The sequence below is a fragment of the Argentina anserina genome, chromosome 4 (genome assembly GCF_933775445.1).
Source record: "Argentina anserina chromosome 4, drPotAnse1.1, whole genome shotgun sequence".
NCBI classification, from domain to species: domain Eukaryota; kingdom Viridiplantae; phylum Streptophyta; class Magnoliopsida; order Rosales; family Rosaceae; genus Argentina; species Argentina anserina.
The window spans coordinates 12691561-12709107 of NC_065875.1; the positions used below are offsets into that span (position 1 = coordinate 12691561).

The 17547-nt window shown below is 38.5% G+C and overlaps 2 protein-coding genes across 2 annotated transcripts; both read left to right on the forward strand.

Moving 5' to 3' along the window:
• Window positions 1-415: 415 nt before the first annotated feature.
• On the forward strand, window positions 416-8578 carry LOC126791248 (uncharacterized). Its single transcript, XM_050517670.1, has 4 exons — window positions 416-741; window positions 981-1825; window positions 5996-7271; window positions 7551-8578. The coding sequence occupies exons 2-4, from the start codon at window positions 1748-1750 to the stop codon at window positions 8030-8032; spliced, it is 1836 nt and encodes a 611-aa protein (XP_050373627.1). The 5' UTR covers window positions 416-741; window positions 981-1747; the 3' UTR covers window positions 8033-8578.
• Window positions 8579-14198: 5620 nt separating this feature from the next.
• Window positions 14199-17162, forward strand: LOC126791915 (protein ECERIFERUM 26-like). The gene is made up of 2 exons (XM_050518412.1): window positions 14199-14633; window positions 16296-17162. Exons 1-2 carry the CDS (start codon window positions 14199-14201, stop codon window positions 17160-17162), a joined length of 1302 nt encoding a protein of 433 aa, XP_050374369.1.
• Window positions 17163-17547: the final 385 nt, after the last annotated feature.

Genomic DNA, 17547 nt, shown 5'->3' on the forward strand with positions numbered 1-17547 from the left:
GCTGGTTTGCTAAGTTTCTTCACTCTAATAATCAAACTAGCGAGTTTGATCATGAGAATTAGTCACACATTAAGATTGAGCTTCATTTTTCTTCCATCCATTTTTAATAACATAATTTTTTTTTTCAGCTTAACACATATTTGAACACCAAATAAATGTTGAGCAAAATTATATGCCAAAAAAGAGAGAACGGGAGCACAAACAATGCATTGCGAGCGTGGGGGTTTGATTCTGACAAGAGAGAGGGTTGAATGCAAACTTCCTGTCTTCCCTTGTCTGTCTTCTCACAAATCTATTTGGGCCTTGAACCTTCATCACTATCCCCCTTTTCTTTCCATTTCCTCAATTCCTCTTTCTCGCGTGTCAGTTCCGAACACCAAAGAGCACAAAAGCCCCTCTCTCTCTCTCTCTCTCTCTCTCTCTACTCGAAGACAACACAACACAAAGTCACAAACACACCCCTTCAGACACACACAGAGAGCCTAATAAAGACTCAAATAGAGCAATCAAAATTGCAGTAAGAGGAGCAAGAGGAGGCTCAGAGCTACAAACACAACACAGAGAGAAAAACAAAGCAGAAGAATCGAGAATTTTGCTTTATCTATCGATACCCATCTAAATCCCCCCATCATTCATTTCCCTGCTGCCCATTTTCTCATTTCTCTCTATTATTACAGAGAAAGACAACGAGGAAAGAGAAAGAGAGAGATCTCCTACATTGCCCACTTTGTAGTGGACAAGGTAAAAATCTCTCCCTCTGCTCCAAAATTCCTCCAATGCCCACAACCCAATTTTCCCCAATTTTTACACCCTTTTCAGTTTTTGATCAATCACCCATCGCCCAATTGCCACCCTTAAAAGATTAAAATCCATTCAAAAAGTTTTTTTGTTCTTCTTCGAAATTTCGATTTCCTTTTGACTTGATTAGGGTTTTGATAAGTTTGGTAAAACTATGCTCAGAGTATTTTGTGTTTGCTCAGGGTTTTCGTCGGATCGTAACTTGGGACTTGTTCAATTCTGCTCCTGTGGACTTAATTAGGGTTTGATCAGAGTACAGATTCGGGGAGGGAGCCCTAAGCCCGCATGAGCATGGTCTTTGCCGGAAATGGAGCTCTGGATTTGGCTTACAGACTCTGAGATTGTTGCCTAGAGTTATGGCAAGCATTGGTTTTTCTGAGCATGGAACAAGATTGCATATTACATGAGTGATCAGAGACTTGCCGAATCGGTGTTTCAGAGGACTAGGATTTCCGGGTTTTTGCTGCTTAAGACGAGCCTGATCTTTGGCTGGGGATGCATTTGGTGCTGGATTTTACTCACAAGGAGGAGCTGATTGTGATTTTAGTGGTACACAAGGCAGCACAGAGGATTAGATTGGAGTTTCATTCGAGTTCGTTTGGTTTAACTTAGTTTGAGCAAGATTCCAAGCTGAAAAAAGCTGTTGGGGCTGTTAATTTATCGAGGTTTTGCTGGTTTTTAGTTCAGTTTAGCTTTGCTGCGTTGGTTGAGTTGATTAGCCCTTAGTTAGTTTCGGTGATTTGGAAAAGGATCAAGGCTTGGTTTCAGTTTAAGTGTGTGTTGGATTGACAGAGGAGTTTTGGTCCTGGGTATGAATGTGGGGGCATGGTGCATGGACAGGAGCTTAGTTGCTGGTTCGTTCCCTTACTGGAACAGTGTTACTCGAAAATAATTCTGGAACTTTCTCCTCGGGAAGGCACTAGTTTCTTGTATTGTGTGAGTTTGTGCAATGTCGCGCTGCTTTCCATTTCCACCACCAGGATATGAGAAAAAAGCTAGGGCAGATGATGTGAACGTGCTGAAAAAGGTTAATCCGCTTTCCTTGTTTGCATTTGTATCTCTTAATCAGTATGACATTCGTTACGGATAACTTTAGCAATTGAAAATGAGAAAAAAAAGGAAAAAGAATAAAATCATTCTATGCATATAATTGCAGTCTGTAGCGATTCATTATGGCTCGTTCATATGCATGGGACACTTAAAAGTTTTGATTGAACATGCTGAATCACTGGTGTATCTTTCAATTAAACATCTAAAGTGGCTAGCATTTTCTCCGTGCTGTAAAGATTGTTTATATTTGGTGTTTTGTCTGAAGATTGTTTGCTCAGTGCTATAGTTTAGGAGTAGCTAATTTGAAATTCCGGGATTAAGATTTTAGGTAAGAAACTAGTTGCTGGGGAAATCTTTGGAAGGTAGAGCAAAGCATCTAAATATGTCATTACCACTTGTGTACATTTAAAATTCATGATCATCAGATGATTTCTTGCGCAGTCGTTTTAGACTAATACTACTTACGTGTCGGTTAAATACAGTCCCATCAGATTTTCGGATGCATAAGTTCCGTGTGAGTACATATTTTTGGCTCAAGTATTGCTCATGGTAGAGCTTTTTCCTTTTAATTGTTTAGATGAGGAGGTTTAATTGGAGTCAACTGCTGCACATGTTTCTGAAAGGAAGCTGAACCTAGTTGCCCATATGCTCCTTACTTTCCAACTAATGCTTTTTTTAAATCCATTGTGAGTTGGGCATTTGAGTTTTGCATTTGCTTGTCGGAAAGGTTATGTGCTGGGAGGGGGAAGATGAGCAAAAGGCCTCGTACTGTTTGGCAGGCTTGCTGGAAGTAGTGTGGACTGCTCGAATTAAAAAGTTTTTGAAATCTAGGAGGTAGCAGAGGAGTGATATGACCCTTTTTCCTTCGGTTTTCTGATTAGATTGGAAGGGGTGGTTTCTTTCTCTCCCTCAGTTAGCTATCTGCAATATTATTGCACACTGATGTTTGCTACACTGTTCAGTAGCTATTTGTAGGGATCTGAAGTGGAGGGTTTTGATAGTTTTTGCATTGATTGTCAGGTTATATTGAAAGGGCACCGGGTCTCTTTCTCTCAGCTTAGCTTTGTGTACTACTCGGGCTATTGATGTACACTGTAGGATATATGCTTTGCTCTTAAGTAGCTGGTTGTAGGGGTCTAGTATTGGCAACTATACTTGCACCAGAATAATATTAAAATCTAATTTTCTTGTGGGCTTGTGGCACCAGTTAATGTATGAGTTTATCCCCACGCCAATGGTGATAGTTTTTTGGCCACTTTTTTTTTTACCAGAATAAATTTAATTATTTGTCTTTCTCGTAGGAAAAGACCCAGAGAGAATCAAATTTTAAACAAAAAGGATAAGTGATGTGTTGTTAGGTATGCATATAGGATTTCATGTGTATGTTTCAATATGCATATGTGGTGTAAGCCATGGTAACCCCAACTGATAAAAGTATGGAAATAAGGAAATAGCTGGATACATATGTTCTTTGAAAAAAAAGTAAATTGCTAGGCTTATTCTGTTAAACCAACTATATGGTAAAATATTCTGATAATTAGTGTTTGCATAAACCACAGAAGTTTTGGCAGGTAGAGGAAAAATGGTTGGTAACAGAAGTTTAGAATACACAAGTGTTACTGGAGACAATGAATCATAGCAGGCTGAGTGTAAAACATTTAACAAATTTTCTTTTTCTATGTTGCTGCCTATTCTTGCTTTTCTTCCTGAATTGTTTTCTGATCTTATCATGTCAACTAAGTATTTAGTGATGTTAAGAGGGAAACTAACATTTTACTTGGTCTGCCTTTTCTGATGCCATCTCTTTTTATGCTTAAAATATACTTTGAAGAACCAAATTTTGGAATGCTGTCTATGATGTCTTTTTAATTTAGGTCTTTTATTCATTGTACATACTTTGTCGATCTTAATATCTTGAATGCTTCAATTATGAAAAGCCCTGGCATCAAACATCCTAAGTGTTTTGCAATAAAATATATATTTTCAAATTGTCCATAAAAGTTCTCTGTGCAAGGTTCACTTTTCTTCATCTTCTTTTGTAATGCACAGATCTCTTAAACCTTGTCTTGTCCTTCTGAATTCCAAAATTTGTACTGCTAGAATGAGTGTTAATATTCTTGTTTTCCCTTAACTTGGAATTTTGGGTTCTGGAGGAACATCAATGAGCAAGAATTTGAGGATCTGATGTCTGTACTAGATAAATTAGGCTGTGTGGTGCTGGCCTCATCTAGGCTAGAAAGGGGACGATGGGTGTTTGAATCTTTAGGGAGCTTTTCCTGTAATTCATAATCTAGCATTTGATGGACAATCCTCATCTTACTCAATTTACTTCCTCTTCTGCAATATGGAATGCCAAAGTACCTCCTAAGGTAGAGAGTGTTAGCCTGATTATTGCTCATAGAAGACCAATACCTGTGATATGGTTCAGAGAAGAAGACAGTATCTGTCTATCTTTGTTGGCTTGTGATATGCAAAGCTGAAGCCGAGATGTTTATACTTTATACACTGTCCAATTGCTTTGGACCTCCGTTACCTGTTTTGGGAGGTCATGTGAGTAGAAGGCACAAAATCTTTTGTTGAGGAAAAGTGGATGGGTGTTGTGAAGATGTGGTAAATTGGCCAGGTTTTGGGTGATTTAGATGGAAAGCACCCGAAGAATTTTTGCAATGGGAGGGGGAGGAGCTGGGTTTGGTTTGGGTGAGGGTTAGCTTTTAAGCCTTTGATGGGCGTCAGTTTCATCAAACTTTAAAAAAAGTTATTATTATTATTTTATTTTATTTTGCTATTTCTTCAGATCAAGAGCTGCTGCTGACTAGTTCTTCTTATTTTCTTTGTCGGTTGCTTGGCTTCCTTTGTTTTTTCCTTGTTCTGTGGATTCCAATGTTCTTTGATTAGAATATTTTTAATATGTTTCTTATGGAGAAAGGATATATATTTTCATATTTTGAGTCCAGTAGAATGCTACCTGGCTTTCGACTGTACCTTGGTTCTTTTATGATTTTGTCATCTAAGTAAGGTAAAAATAATTAGATGCACTTAATGTAAAGTGTATGATTTAGTTTGTTGTATTTGGATTTCTTGATGTGTGATGGGGATGTGACGAAGAGTGAAGGCAATAGCTGTTTATGGTGCTTCTGTCTGGTTTCTTAAATCAAAACCATAAGTTCATTTCTTGTTGTGCACTGGATAGGTTGTCGAAGGACAAAGAGAATTTCTCACTTAATATAATTGGGTTTCTTTGGCTCATCTTTTTTCCTTGCTGATAATGGCTTTGCAATTATCCTTCTTTGGTATTGAGTAGAGCTTGTACTGTTCGATATTTTAGATGTTTTCGTTTTTTTTGTCTGGAGCTGTGTTTGGGCCTCATTGCCTTATCGTATACTCATCCACCATCACAGTCATGTATTGCTAATTATTTTTATCACTTTCTTTTTAAAAAGTTTATTTTGGGATGCCTGCCTTCTTATGTCTCAATTCTGCACCATCGTATGCAACTAGATTTTGCATTCTGAAAGATGCACTTTGATTTGTAAAGGGATATATTGATGGTTAGCGGTGTGGTCTTCTAGTACTCTGCTGTGTGCCTCATTGTCTGTCTTGATAGTCTATTTGCTAATGATGTCCTGTGGTTTCCTGTGTAAATGCCTTATGGATGAATATCATGAATTCAATAATCCATTTGAGGGTGTGCTGATCATGCTTTCAGGGACTGGAATGACAATTTATTGTACATGTCAGTAAATCTGTTACTTACACTGCTTAATGGCTGAAACTACGGATGTGATGATGAAGTTGATTACTTATCTGTTTTTGTGAAAAAGAGGCAACTGTTTTTTTCTGTGTTTGGAAAAAAGGAATTTAAGGATTGTATGGGGAGAGCGGTACTGGTACTATTGAAAGTGGATTACTAATGTTGAATTCCCCATATACTCCAGAGTCATCAATATGGTTGCATTATCTTGAAGAAGGGAATTCACTCTGATAGGCACTTAGTTTAATTTCTGTCATATTGTTATCTCTGCTGAGGAAACTCTATGCTTTTATCTATTTGTGGAAAATCTAAACCTCGAATAATTTGTCATGTATATATCCTTTTGTTTTCATGTGTATCCTTACAATTGTTCTTCCTTACGTATATAATTTACAGGAGAAGCAGAGAGAAAAGAAGCATAAAAAGGATAAGAAGGACAAAGAAAAAAGAGAAAGAGAGAAAAGTGAGAAAGACAGAAGTGATGGAAAACATCGGGAAAAGAAAGACAAGAAGGAAAAGAACAGAGAGAAAAAGAAGGATAAGGAGAAAGACACAGAAAAAGTTAAAGATAAACCTGGTATTTCAGATGGAACTAGAATGCCAGAGATATCTGAGAATCATGTTGCAGAGAGACTCATTCATAAAGATGATAGAGACAAGAGAGATGCCAGCCAAGTTGGAGGATCCCATGCAGAAAAACTTGGCCAGAACAGTCACCTGCCTGTGGAGAACAGGAATTCTGTATCGGTGGAGGTGGCTAGGAAGACTAAGGATGAGGCCAGAGGAATTAAGAACCAGTTCGTTGAGAAGATTTCTGGTCCAGACCTACCTGTGGAGAAAAGGAACTCTGTATCAGTGGAGCTGGCTAGGAAGACTAAGGATGAAGCCAGAAGAATTAAGAACCAGTTGGGTGAGAAGATTACTGGTTCAGACCTACTTTTGGAGAACAGGAACTCTGTATCAGTGGAGCTGGCAAGGAAGACTACGGAAGAGGTCAGAGGGATTAAGAACCAGTTGGCTGAGAAGATTACTGGTTCAGACCACAAAAAGGATGAGGGGATGGTCAGATTTGTGGCCAAGGGAACTGGCATTGTGGCTGAAGTTAAGGAAACTAGCAAGGACAAGAGAGTCGATATCCGAAAGCCTGATGTGCATGAAGTCAGAGTTGCACCACGGGTTAGTGAAAGTGCAATGGCGCAGAACCCTGGCAGACTGGTTCAGAACCCTAGCGGAACGGTTCAACCCAAAGTTCAGGGAATTCCCAAACCATCGGAGAGCAATGTTGAAAGAAAGATTGATGGAAAAGAAAAGAAGAAAGAAAAGGAAGGTGAAGACAAACGGGGGGAAAAGCGCAAGGATAAAGATAGAGAGAAGAAAACCCAGGGGAAAGATAAGGAAAGAGATAAAGAGAAGAAGGAGGAGAAAGCAAAGAAGAAAAATGCGTCGAAGACTGAAGAGCCAGATAAAGAGAAGAAAAAGGAAGACAAAACAAATGAGAAAAATGGTTCTAAGCATTCAGAACCAGACAAATCTAGAGAGACCAATAAAGATGCTTCTAGTGATTCCCAGTACCGCAAACCCTCCCATCTTCCAAAGGACAGCTACAAAACTGCTGATGCTGAGGGAAGCCATAAGAAGCGGAAGGACTTGAAGACAAATGGAGTTTTACACGGTAAGTGTTTCTTCCATGATGTAAAGTCTCATCATTGCAGCCCAATCAATGCTATATGGTTTGTCTTGCACAAATTGGCCAATTTTCCCTAAAACGAAGGAAGGTTGTGGGTATACTGATTATATACAATATCAAATTCTGTTCATTTTGATCTTGAATGTCATTATATTCACATGGTATCAATCAATTGGCCGTACTCTTGACTCAATTTGTGAATCAGATTGAATTGCTGGTAACTATCCCCTAGCTGACTGATGATGCTTCCTTTTGATTTTACAGTTAATGAACTTAGGCCCAATAAACTGCTGAGACCTTCATCCTCTCATCCATTGATAGAAAATGGAAGGACCCTGGAACCTTGCCAAACATCCATTCCATATGTTTCAGATAAGCTGGGAGGATCCAGTAGTGTTAAAGTGGAGAGCAAGGAACATAAGAAGAATGGCATCATTGAAGCTAAACCATCATCTGTCTCCCCTGCAAAATCTACTTCTGCCGCTGCACAAGTTGATGCATTTGCAGAATCATCTTTGAGATCACCTCATCCAGATATCAAGTATCTAAGTGAGGTTTATATGGTTCCAAAACAGAACGAATTGTTTGATGATGATCAAGACTGGTTGTTTGGTTGCAGAGATGCCAAATCAAAGAGATCTAAGGTGGAATCTGTACCGGATGAGGAGACGGCACAAGTTTGGTCAGAAGCTCTGCGGATAGAGTCAGCTGATGTTTGTGCTTTGCCGTATGTCATTCCATATTGATTGGTTTCAAATGGGCATGCTTCACCTCCTAACTCCATTGTCAGCAATATGCTAGAAAGGCATCCGGTGCTTGGATGTTTTGATCTGTCTACTCGCATTCGCCTCTGGTTGGCTATTGCAGGGAGTATGACCAATTGCCTTGTTCGCAAACTGTCTTAAATGACTAAGGTATCACACCTCAAGGCAAATGCTCCAGGACCAGGAGAAGGCTAGTTGGATTTGAAGGGAGGTTCTCCCCACACAGCAGTACACCACAAATTCATTCTAAATGGAAAGTTTTCATAAGCGCGACAAGTGAGGTTGCGTAGAAAAGGGGGATATATAGGTTGTGCGATTTTTGTCTTTGATTCACTTGGGAGCTGCGAAGCTCTTTAATTGAGGGTTTAAGAGAAACTAGATGTGGTCTTTGCAACTCCACCACAATTTTGATTTGTAACATAGAACTCTTATTTACACAATGTAAGATAGAGGAAAAGTATAGTAGTTGCAATCACCCATTGGCCTCATGATTGTTGTTCATAACCTAGATATACACATCAGCATTGATTCCATCTTGCATGCTTGCATAGAATGACTCAAAATCTCAAATATTTATAGCATGTTTACTTACCTGGAATGGACTTGTATTCCCGGCAAGGAGAATGGAATTTATAGTGGGACCCACCATCAATATCCGGAATCGATTCCGGAAAAATCCCGAAGTTGTATTACTGAGGGGGGGAGCTCGGAATGGGTCGGAATAACAATTTCTTCCAAAAATATCCTCCTGCAATTAACTACCCAATTCCCATACTGACTCAGACCAACCCTCCACCATCTCCATCGACCGCTCCGGCCTCTGCAACACCACCGGTAAATCCCACCCACCTAATCACTAACTCTGTTTATCTAACCCACTTCCTGTTACTGTCAGAGCACTCCCATGAGCCTTGTTCCGACTCCGACCTCGTCAAGCACCTCAAGGGCATCATCAAGGTTCCTTTTCTTCTCATTATATAGCATCTATCATTATAGTACTGTATCATTATTCTGCCTTAACCATGCAGATTATCATGCATGTATATTTATAGAGGAATCCAATCATTTTCTAAATGAACTTTGAACCATGTTACAACTAATTTGGCCTTATTTAACGGCTTGTAATCAAGAATTGTACAGTAAAATTGTACTTTTTTTTAAGGGAGCAGTACATTATAGCTTCATTGATTTTATAAATTTCCAACTTTACATATGTGTTGCATATTTTGATAAGGGTTGCAAAGGAAACCCATAAATAGAGAGAGTTGCATCCGATTTGTAAAAATGGTATTATGGTAATTGACCAACATTTAATTCTGATTCCTTATCGCAAATAAACAACAACAATCGTAATTAGTTTCATTTCCATTTCTCCGTATTATTCTATTCCGTCTCTCATTCCTTCTGATTCTTATTCCTTATTAATTCCATTCCGGGTACGTAAACGTGCCCCTAGGGACTGGCAAAACGGCTGTGATTGACACCTTATTTGGATGAGGAGCCCTGACCAAACTGGTCCATGTTACAAGCTGGAAGCACATAGATCTCTTTAGCTTCGACCAAATACGGTGTTATATCCTCTTGTGGTAAGCGGACAAGAAATAGCATCCGTCATGAAATCTGCTTTGTGTTTTTTCTTTGGTAATGAAATCTGCTGCGTGTTGTGCAGAGGATTATCATTCTTCAAAATTTTGGCTGCAGAAGCAGGCCTTTACGTGCACGCATGCCTATGGCATATAATGGAAAGCTTGCTTAGAATTAGACATTTATGTCACTTGAAAGTTCAATAATATAGTTACTATGGATACTGCACAAATTAATCTACAGCAGTAGACATTATGAGTTATTGACCATTTCTTGCAAAATCCTAATCTATATAGATTATAGAGGTTAGTTGAATTTATGAATAAATTCTCAAAATAGTGTACAACTGTACATATTCATATTGCTCATGTGGAAGCAGAGGCCATGTCAAATCATGGATGCTCAATCCAATGATAGAGGGCATATCTCATCGTTCAACAATAATTTCTCTCAATTATAGGTAGCAATTGAAGGAATGGAAATGAATATGACAAAGTTCTCTGACTTCTCTCTCCCTCCAACAGTACTTTTCTCAACTGCTAAGAACATTTCTCCCAACCCTAGCCTATAGAACTGAGAACTGATTCAGAAAGGTCATTAGAAGGTCTTCCTCAACCCCTGGCAGTACTTATAACGTACAGTAGTTGTCCTCAAATTACGTTTTCCCTTGTTTCAAGTTTACAGACAATTCACATCTAAACATCCTGTTTCAAATAATAATTTTATTATTGTTTAGATACTTGAATTTTCGGCCGACAATTAATCATCTGAAGTCTAAAATTCGCCGATTTGTTAGTCTGTTCTGACTTTTGCTCTTGTTTGTGCCCAACTCATGTTAACAACTTGTCTGGTCTAAAATTGCAACTGTTTTGTACTTCAACTTCGTTATAATACGCTGCTCATTACTCAAGTGTTATTGTTGCAATTTGGATGAATGACTGATGATGTTCTTAAAAGAACAAGTGAATATGTATAGATCTTTCGCTTGGTGTTCTTAACTCAATATGGAATAGGTTTTAGTATAAACACAGTACACCCAGTGGCAGATCTTGGATCACAATACTAGAGATACTTGAACTTCTCTACAAAAAAAAGTAGCGGAGAATATCGATAGTGCGAGATAATTTTATTAATCGAAACTAAAATTTATACACAAAATTAATATAAATCTCTCGCACATACTAAAATTTTCTCGCATATTAGTCGATGAATATTCAATCTCTCTAATCACCTCCTCATCATTTAAGATTCAACATTCTCTTTCTTAATATAAATTAACCAATGAAGACTGAAATATTGAAGGTTGCAGTTGGTCATAAAAATTTAGATAATATATGGAAAAATAAATTTGAATATTCTAACTTCCAAAGTCTACATTTCTCATAAAATCATGAAGTAATTTGATTTGAACGCTTTTGTTTTGGCTCAAGATTTTACATAATAGTATGATAGATTATATTTGAAAACGTACGGTGGTAGTAGTGGCAGAGCGCATCATAACCTAGTTGGTTGAGGGGGACGCGCTATTGATGATGTGGAAGAACCAAAGAAATGTGAAGTGGAGGAAAAAAGGAAGTCAAACCAGAGTCTAGGGAATTTAGGGATGCTTCAGGAAACCCAAGCTAAAAAAATAAAGTTTTATATGTTTAGATTTTTTTTTCTTTTGTCTTAGATTGGGGGATGCTTGAGCAACCCCATAGACTAAGGTAGATCCGCCCCTGAGTACACCGATGATTTACGGAACTTAATTTCTTGACAAGTTGGAAACAGGAGACGGTTGCACCAACTTGAAATAAATACACAGTGCTCACTACTCACTAGAGTGCTTGTAGAATGTTATTTGCATATTCTCGTAATGTAGCCCTAACTTCTTTTGTTTGGTAAAGTAAAACACCAACAAATTATGAACGAGAGATAAAAGCATGAGACAACTCAGACAAGACATGTTGTCATTTTTTGATGGTCTATGTGATGTGCTACCTCGCAATGCAATCTTCAATGCAATCTCTCCATATCGATTGTTAGTAAGGGCTTTTCTGGTAAGTGGTTATTAATTCGACTATTGCGTCAGCGATTGATATTTATTTTTAGGACAAATTATAAAAATGTACCATTTTCTAACTTATATTAGAAAAATATCATTATTTATAAATTAATTATAAAAAAATCATCACATTTAAGTGCAAATTATAAAAAAGTCAACAAAATTAAAAAAAAAGTCACTTTAAAAAAATATTTTATGGACTATTTTACCCTTTCTTACTCTTTTTCTTATTTTTTCCTTCTTTTTCTAATTTCGGCCATAACTTTTTCGTCCGGCAATAGATTTTGACGAAATTGGTACCGTTAGAAAGATCTCACTCCCCTTTTTCATTTGATATACTACCCACTCCGAATCGACCAACCGTACAAGGCGCAATAACCACCACAAAAGGATTGCCGCCATCAATGACGGTGCTTCAAGCAATTCCGGCGAAACCGAAGCTAAAGGTTCTCTAATTCTTGCTATTCTCTTCATTCTTAGCATACTTATACCAATCTCATTTGAATTTTAACAAAATTTCACTTATTTCCACATTTCCTCTCGGCATGTCACAGCTTCTATCACAGACGCTGTCACATCTACTGTCACAACCGCTATCACACTTTCTATTTACACCCACTGTCACAACCTCTATCACACTATCTGTCACAACCACTATCACACTACCTATTACACTAACTATCACACCTCCTGTCACACCTACTATCACACCCATTGTCACAGAAGCTGTCACAATATCTATTTAGACTAACGGTCACACCCACTGTCATACCAATCTCATTTGAATTTTAATAAAATTTCACAAATTTCCACATTTCCTCTCGGACTGTCACAGCTCCTGTCACAGACGCTGTCACACTTACTGTCACAACCGCTATCACGCTATCTATTTACACCCACTGTCACAACCTATGTCACACTACCTATTACACTAACTGTCACACCTCCTATCACACCCACTATCACAGAAGTTGTCACACTATCTATTTACACTAACGGTCACACCCACTGTCATACCAATCTCATTTGAATTTTAACAAAATTTCACATATTTCCACATTTCCTCTCGGCATGTCACAGCTCATGTCACAGACACTGTCACAGATACTCTCACACCTACTGTCACAACCGGTATCACACTATCTATTTACACCCACTGTCACAACCACTGTCACACTATCTGTCATAACCACTATCACACTACCTAGTACACTAACTGTCACACCTCATATCACACCTACTATCACAACCACTGTCACACACATTGCCCCTGTCACAACCCCTTTCACACTACCTATCACAATGAGTAAAACACAAATATTGTCATTGTATAATTGACTGAAGGTGACCACTGGGACTTGGATGCAGCTATAAAGCCAAAAGGATCGCGGCGGAGGCAGGAGAGAGGAGCACGAAGCTAGCCCGTTCCGGTGCCGTTCACGTCGTCGTCAGAGTTTTCAGCGCTGTCGGAGCTTTGCGAGAGAGGCAGAGTCGATCTGATCTGGTCTAGATCGGGTCCGGGCTCAAGAAGGAGACAACGGTGAAGCTTTCCTACTTAGCTTCGCTCGAGGTCGGCGTGTCGGTGGCTCTCCAGCATAACATGTCGAGAAGGCGATCTCTTGGCGGTGCTCGGAGGCATCAAATCCGGCAAGTCGACAATTGTTTCCTGACGAATCAAATCAAAGGGAACTGGGAAGCCCAACGAGGTCGTCTTCTAGGACGGCGAGAATGGAGAAGATGCATAACAGAGACTTTTACTAAGTCAGTGGCATTGTTCATAATTTTGACTAACTCTAATGGCAACGGTGTATCAAAGATAAAAAAATGATTGTTTTATGATTATGAAAAAGTTGTTGACCTTTTTATAATTAAATTGGTTGAAACAGACTGTTTTATGAGAACCCCCTATTTTTATTAAAGATATTTAATGTGCTTGTGAATTGAAGAATTAATTTGTCTTTAAAATTGTCTGCAATATATAATTGATTCTTCACGTCCAATATCTTTAAAATTTTCAACCTTTGTACCTCTGCCCTTTTTCGATCATATTCACCTTTGGGAACCAGTTAAGCAGGCAACTCTCTCTCTCTCTCTCTCTGAGCAAATTTTTCCTAAAATTTCAAAGATTGCTGCACATATAGAGAATCTATTTTCACTCTCATCATTAGTCTGTCTGTTCGGATAAAATCAACCAAATTTTTTCCTAGAAAATAAAACTAAAATGTACTAATAATACCAGAGTATACACGATGAGTAAACGCACTGAAAATTAAAGACTATCTTCTTCTGTCCTTTGTAGGTTTGGGCTACTGTTATTTAATGCGGGCTTATCTGTTCTTCTGATTTCTGAACCAACCTAGTAATACCTCATGTGCAAATAAACGCCCATAAATTTTCCAACCGATCTTGATCGATATACCCCTATAAGATGTTGCCACTCTAACAAAGTTGAAACTACTACACTTCACGCTCTAGGCACTTGCCCAGTACTTCTCTTTCCTCATTTCCCTAGCTAACACCATGGTTTTAGCCAAGGAAGATAACTTGGTCTATGGCTTCAGGCTTTCCTCGGTTGGGTCAGGGAAGATTACCCTGCCAGATACTGTTCATGAGCCAAGTGGCATAGACTTGGCTATGAAGCTTCACTACCTTAGAGGAGTCTACTTCTTCAGTAGTGAGACAGCGGCAGCGGCAGGGCTAAGCACAGTGGTGTTAAAGGAATCTATATTTCAGTGGTTGGTCGCACACTGGCGGGTGTTGGGCAGGTTCCGGAGGTCAGAGTCCTCTGGCCGGCCCTATATTAAGTGTAACGACTGCGGGGCGAGGTTCATTGAGGCTCAGTCTGATAAGACCCTTGAAGAATGGCTAGCGATGGACTGGTCTCTCCACAAGCTACTTGTTTCTAACCAAATCATTGGCCCTGAGCTGTTCTTCTCTCCTCCTGTTCTCTTCCAGGTACGTACCTTTTATGTTTAAGAACACAAAAGAAACAGAACTCCATTTTTTTTTCTGTTCAAGTTGGTATGAAGTTACATTCCCACTAACTATAGGACTATAGGATAGTTCTGATTATGGCATGAAAACCAACTGGAGTTGTACACTTCTTTTTGCTATTTCTGGACAACTGAAGCCCAGAACAGGCTAGTGAATTCATATCACAAAATCTGGATAGTTGGCTTCTTAGAGGAATGGTTACACTAGCTAACTTTCACCTTTGGGTAAAGTGAAATATACCACTGATTTATTAGGATGGACCAAAAGTACTACAAATTCACCAACCCTATGGCGGTTCCATTAATATTACTAAGCAGATAAAATGAGGCCGGCTATAATACTTTAGGTATGGTATACCCTCTATTACAATTTTTGAACAAAAATTACAATTTTATTGAACTAAATTTATAATATTGAGAATAAAGTTACAACGTGTTTTTTATATGGGTGATTCTAAATATACCCAACAAATATCTTATTAAACCAATAAAATGAAATAACATTCTTACTCTTATACAAAATGACAATCTTAGTCACGATGAAGTAAGATAAACCATAAAATTTGAAACTCTCTTTCCCAGCCAAATTTGAATGTACCCAGCAGAAACTATATCCCCAGAAAAGCCCCGCAATCAAAGTGATGTCGTGGTGGAATTACAAGATAAATGAAGAGAGTTGTGGCGTTTAATAGGTAGAACACTTGCTTTAAACAAAGCTTTCTCTTATTGAAGGACACTTGTTATCCAGGAGGGAGGAAATGAGGATTGATGATGTTTGTTGCTCACTGGGCAAACAAATTCATTTAATCAGGTCGAACTATGGGATAGGAACACCAAAGCGAAGGAAGAAATTGATATCAAAGAGATAAAGTCCATATCCAGAACATTCAAATAATATTAGCATCGTCTAAATATCAAATTGATCATCTCTCATAAATCATAATTAAGCAATTTGAATTCAAAAAACAACAGACTACCCATGTCTCCAACATCTAGCGATGCTATACTGAACGGATTATAGACCATGAAGATCAGACATACTTGCAGCAGTTGTAGGTATGCATTTTTTCGTGTATGAGTTCTGTTGGGTTTAGTTAAGGAAAGGTATTATTGGGATGTTGGTGGATGTGTAATTAGAGATTATATGGGTGTAAAAAGTGTGTTCGGTCTACTTAGATATTTGTTGGATACATTTAGCAACACCATTTTTATATTTACAAATAACTAAACAAATTTACTACATTGATAACTATTTGTTCATAATCCTGTAAAATACTATAAGTGAAGTAATTATAACTAATAGAACTATATTTACCTAAAACATGACCCTGATTACCATAACGACAATAAATTTGTTGTGATATCGGTAAATAGAGGTACCACATATCTCAAAAAGTACTTAAGAAAATTCTGATAAAATGTACATGGAATCATTTGAATGATTCTACCTTTGGTTCTTGAAAACTGATAAGAACTAGGGTATCACTTACCTGAAAATTAAAAGGAATTTCCTTGAGATGGTTGTGTTGTGAGATATAATAACAGTCACATCATCTGGTACAAATATATTTGAAAAACTAAGTACGACTATTAAGTCGAGTTGTTCGAATGTTATTGTGTGCAGTTGACCCGCCTTAAGTGTGGAGGAGTGTCCATAGGACTTAGCTGGTCCCATGTTATGGGAGATGCCATTGCTGCTTCAGAGTATTTCTTCAATGGCTTGAGTCGAACCATGTCCGGTAAGGAGCCTTCTTCAATACCTTACTCGGAAACACCAAAACCAAATATTCAGAATCTAAAGCAACCTTCACCGCTAGCCCTAAAGAAAGTAGATTCAGTTGGTGACCACTGGATCACACCCAACTATCACAAAATGGAGACCTTCTCGTTCATCATCACTCCCACCCAGCTAAACAGCTTGGAGGTCAAGTTACTGTGTCAGGATACAAACCCGGCTGAAGAAATCCCCACTTTCGAGCTCATTTGTGGTGTAATTTGGCAATGTGTGGCCAAAGTGAGACAAGGGTCGTCGGAGCCGAAATTAGTCACAATCTGCAGAAAAGGGACTAAACGTGCAGCTGCGGTATGGGGTAACAATCAGATAATAAGCACAGTCGAGGCTGTAGATGTTGCCAATATGGATCCAAAGAGTTTAGCAGCAATGCTGGCTAATCTTGACGTGAGTTACGAGCAAACACACATTGGAGAAGTGGTGGAGAGCGATAATGGAGCGTCGGATTATATTGTGTACGGAGCGAACTTGACATTTGTGAACTGGGAAGATGCAGACTTCTATGGATTTGAACCTCGTGGACATAAGCCAGTTTGTGTGAGTTACACCATACAAGGTGTTGGTGATGCAGGAGCTGTTTTGGTTCTGCCAAGACCAAATGGTGAAGGAAGACTGGTGAATATTATTCTGCCTGAGAAAGAAGTTTTGGGGTTGAAAGCTGAGTTGAGGAAGAATGATCTTATTCTTGAGATTAATTAGGGTTTCATGTGCGTCGATGGTGTTTCAAATGTTATGTGTGATGTCGTTCCAGCTCAATACAGGCTCATAAATTAGTATTGTAATGATACATTAAGCTGATATGTAATAGCTTCAATCGTTACGTATCGGTCAAATGAGATATCATTGCAATTGATAGTGTCGCTCTCTCATTATTCGCGCAAATCATATTGTATCCGAGATCGTTCATGTTACAGGATGTGGCTTAATGCTGCAAAATGATCCAATAATTTGAGTTTGTGACTTTACGAGCGTCTTATGTGTTATGATCAGTTGAAGAATTATGACATTTAATTTTTTTTTGCTTTCAAATTTATTAGGGATAGTGACCCTGTCAATATGGACGACCTATCGACAAATAATGCAC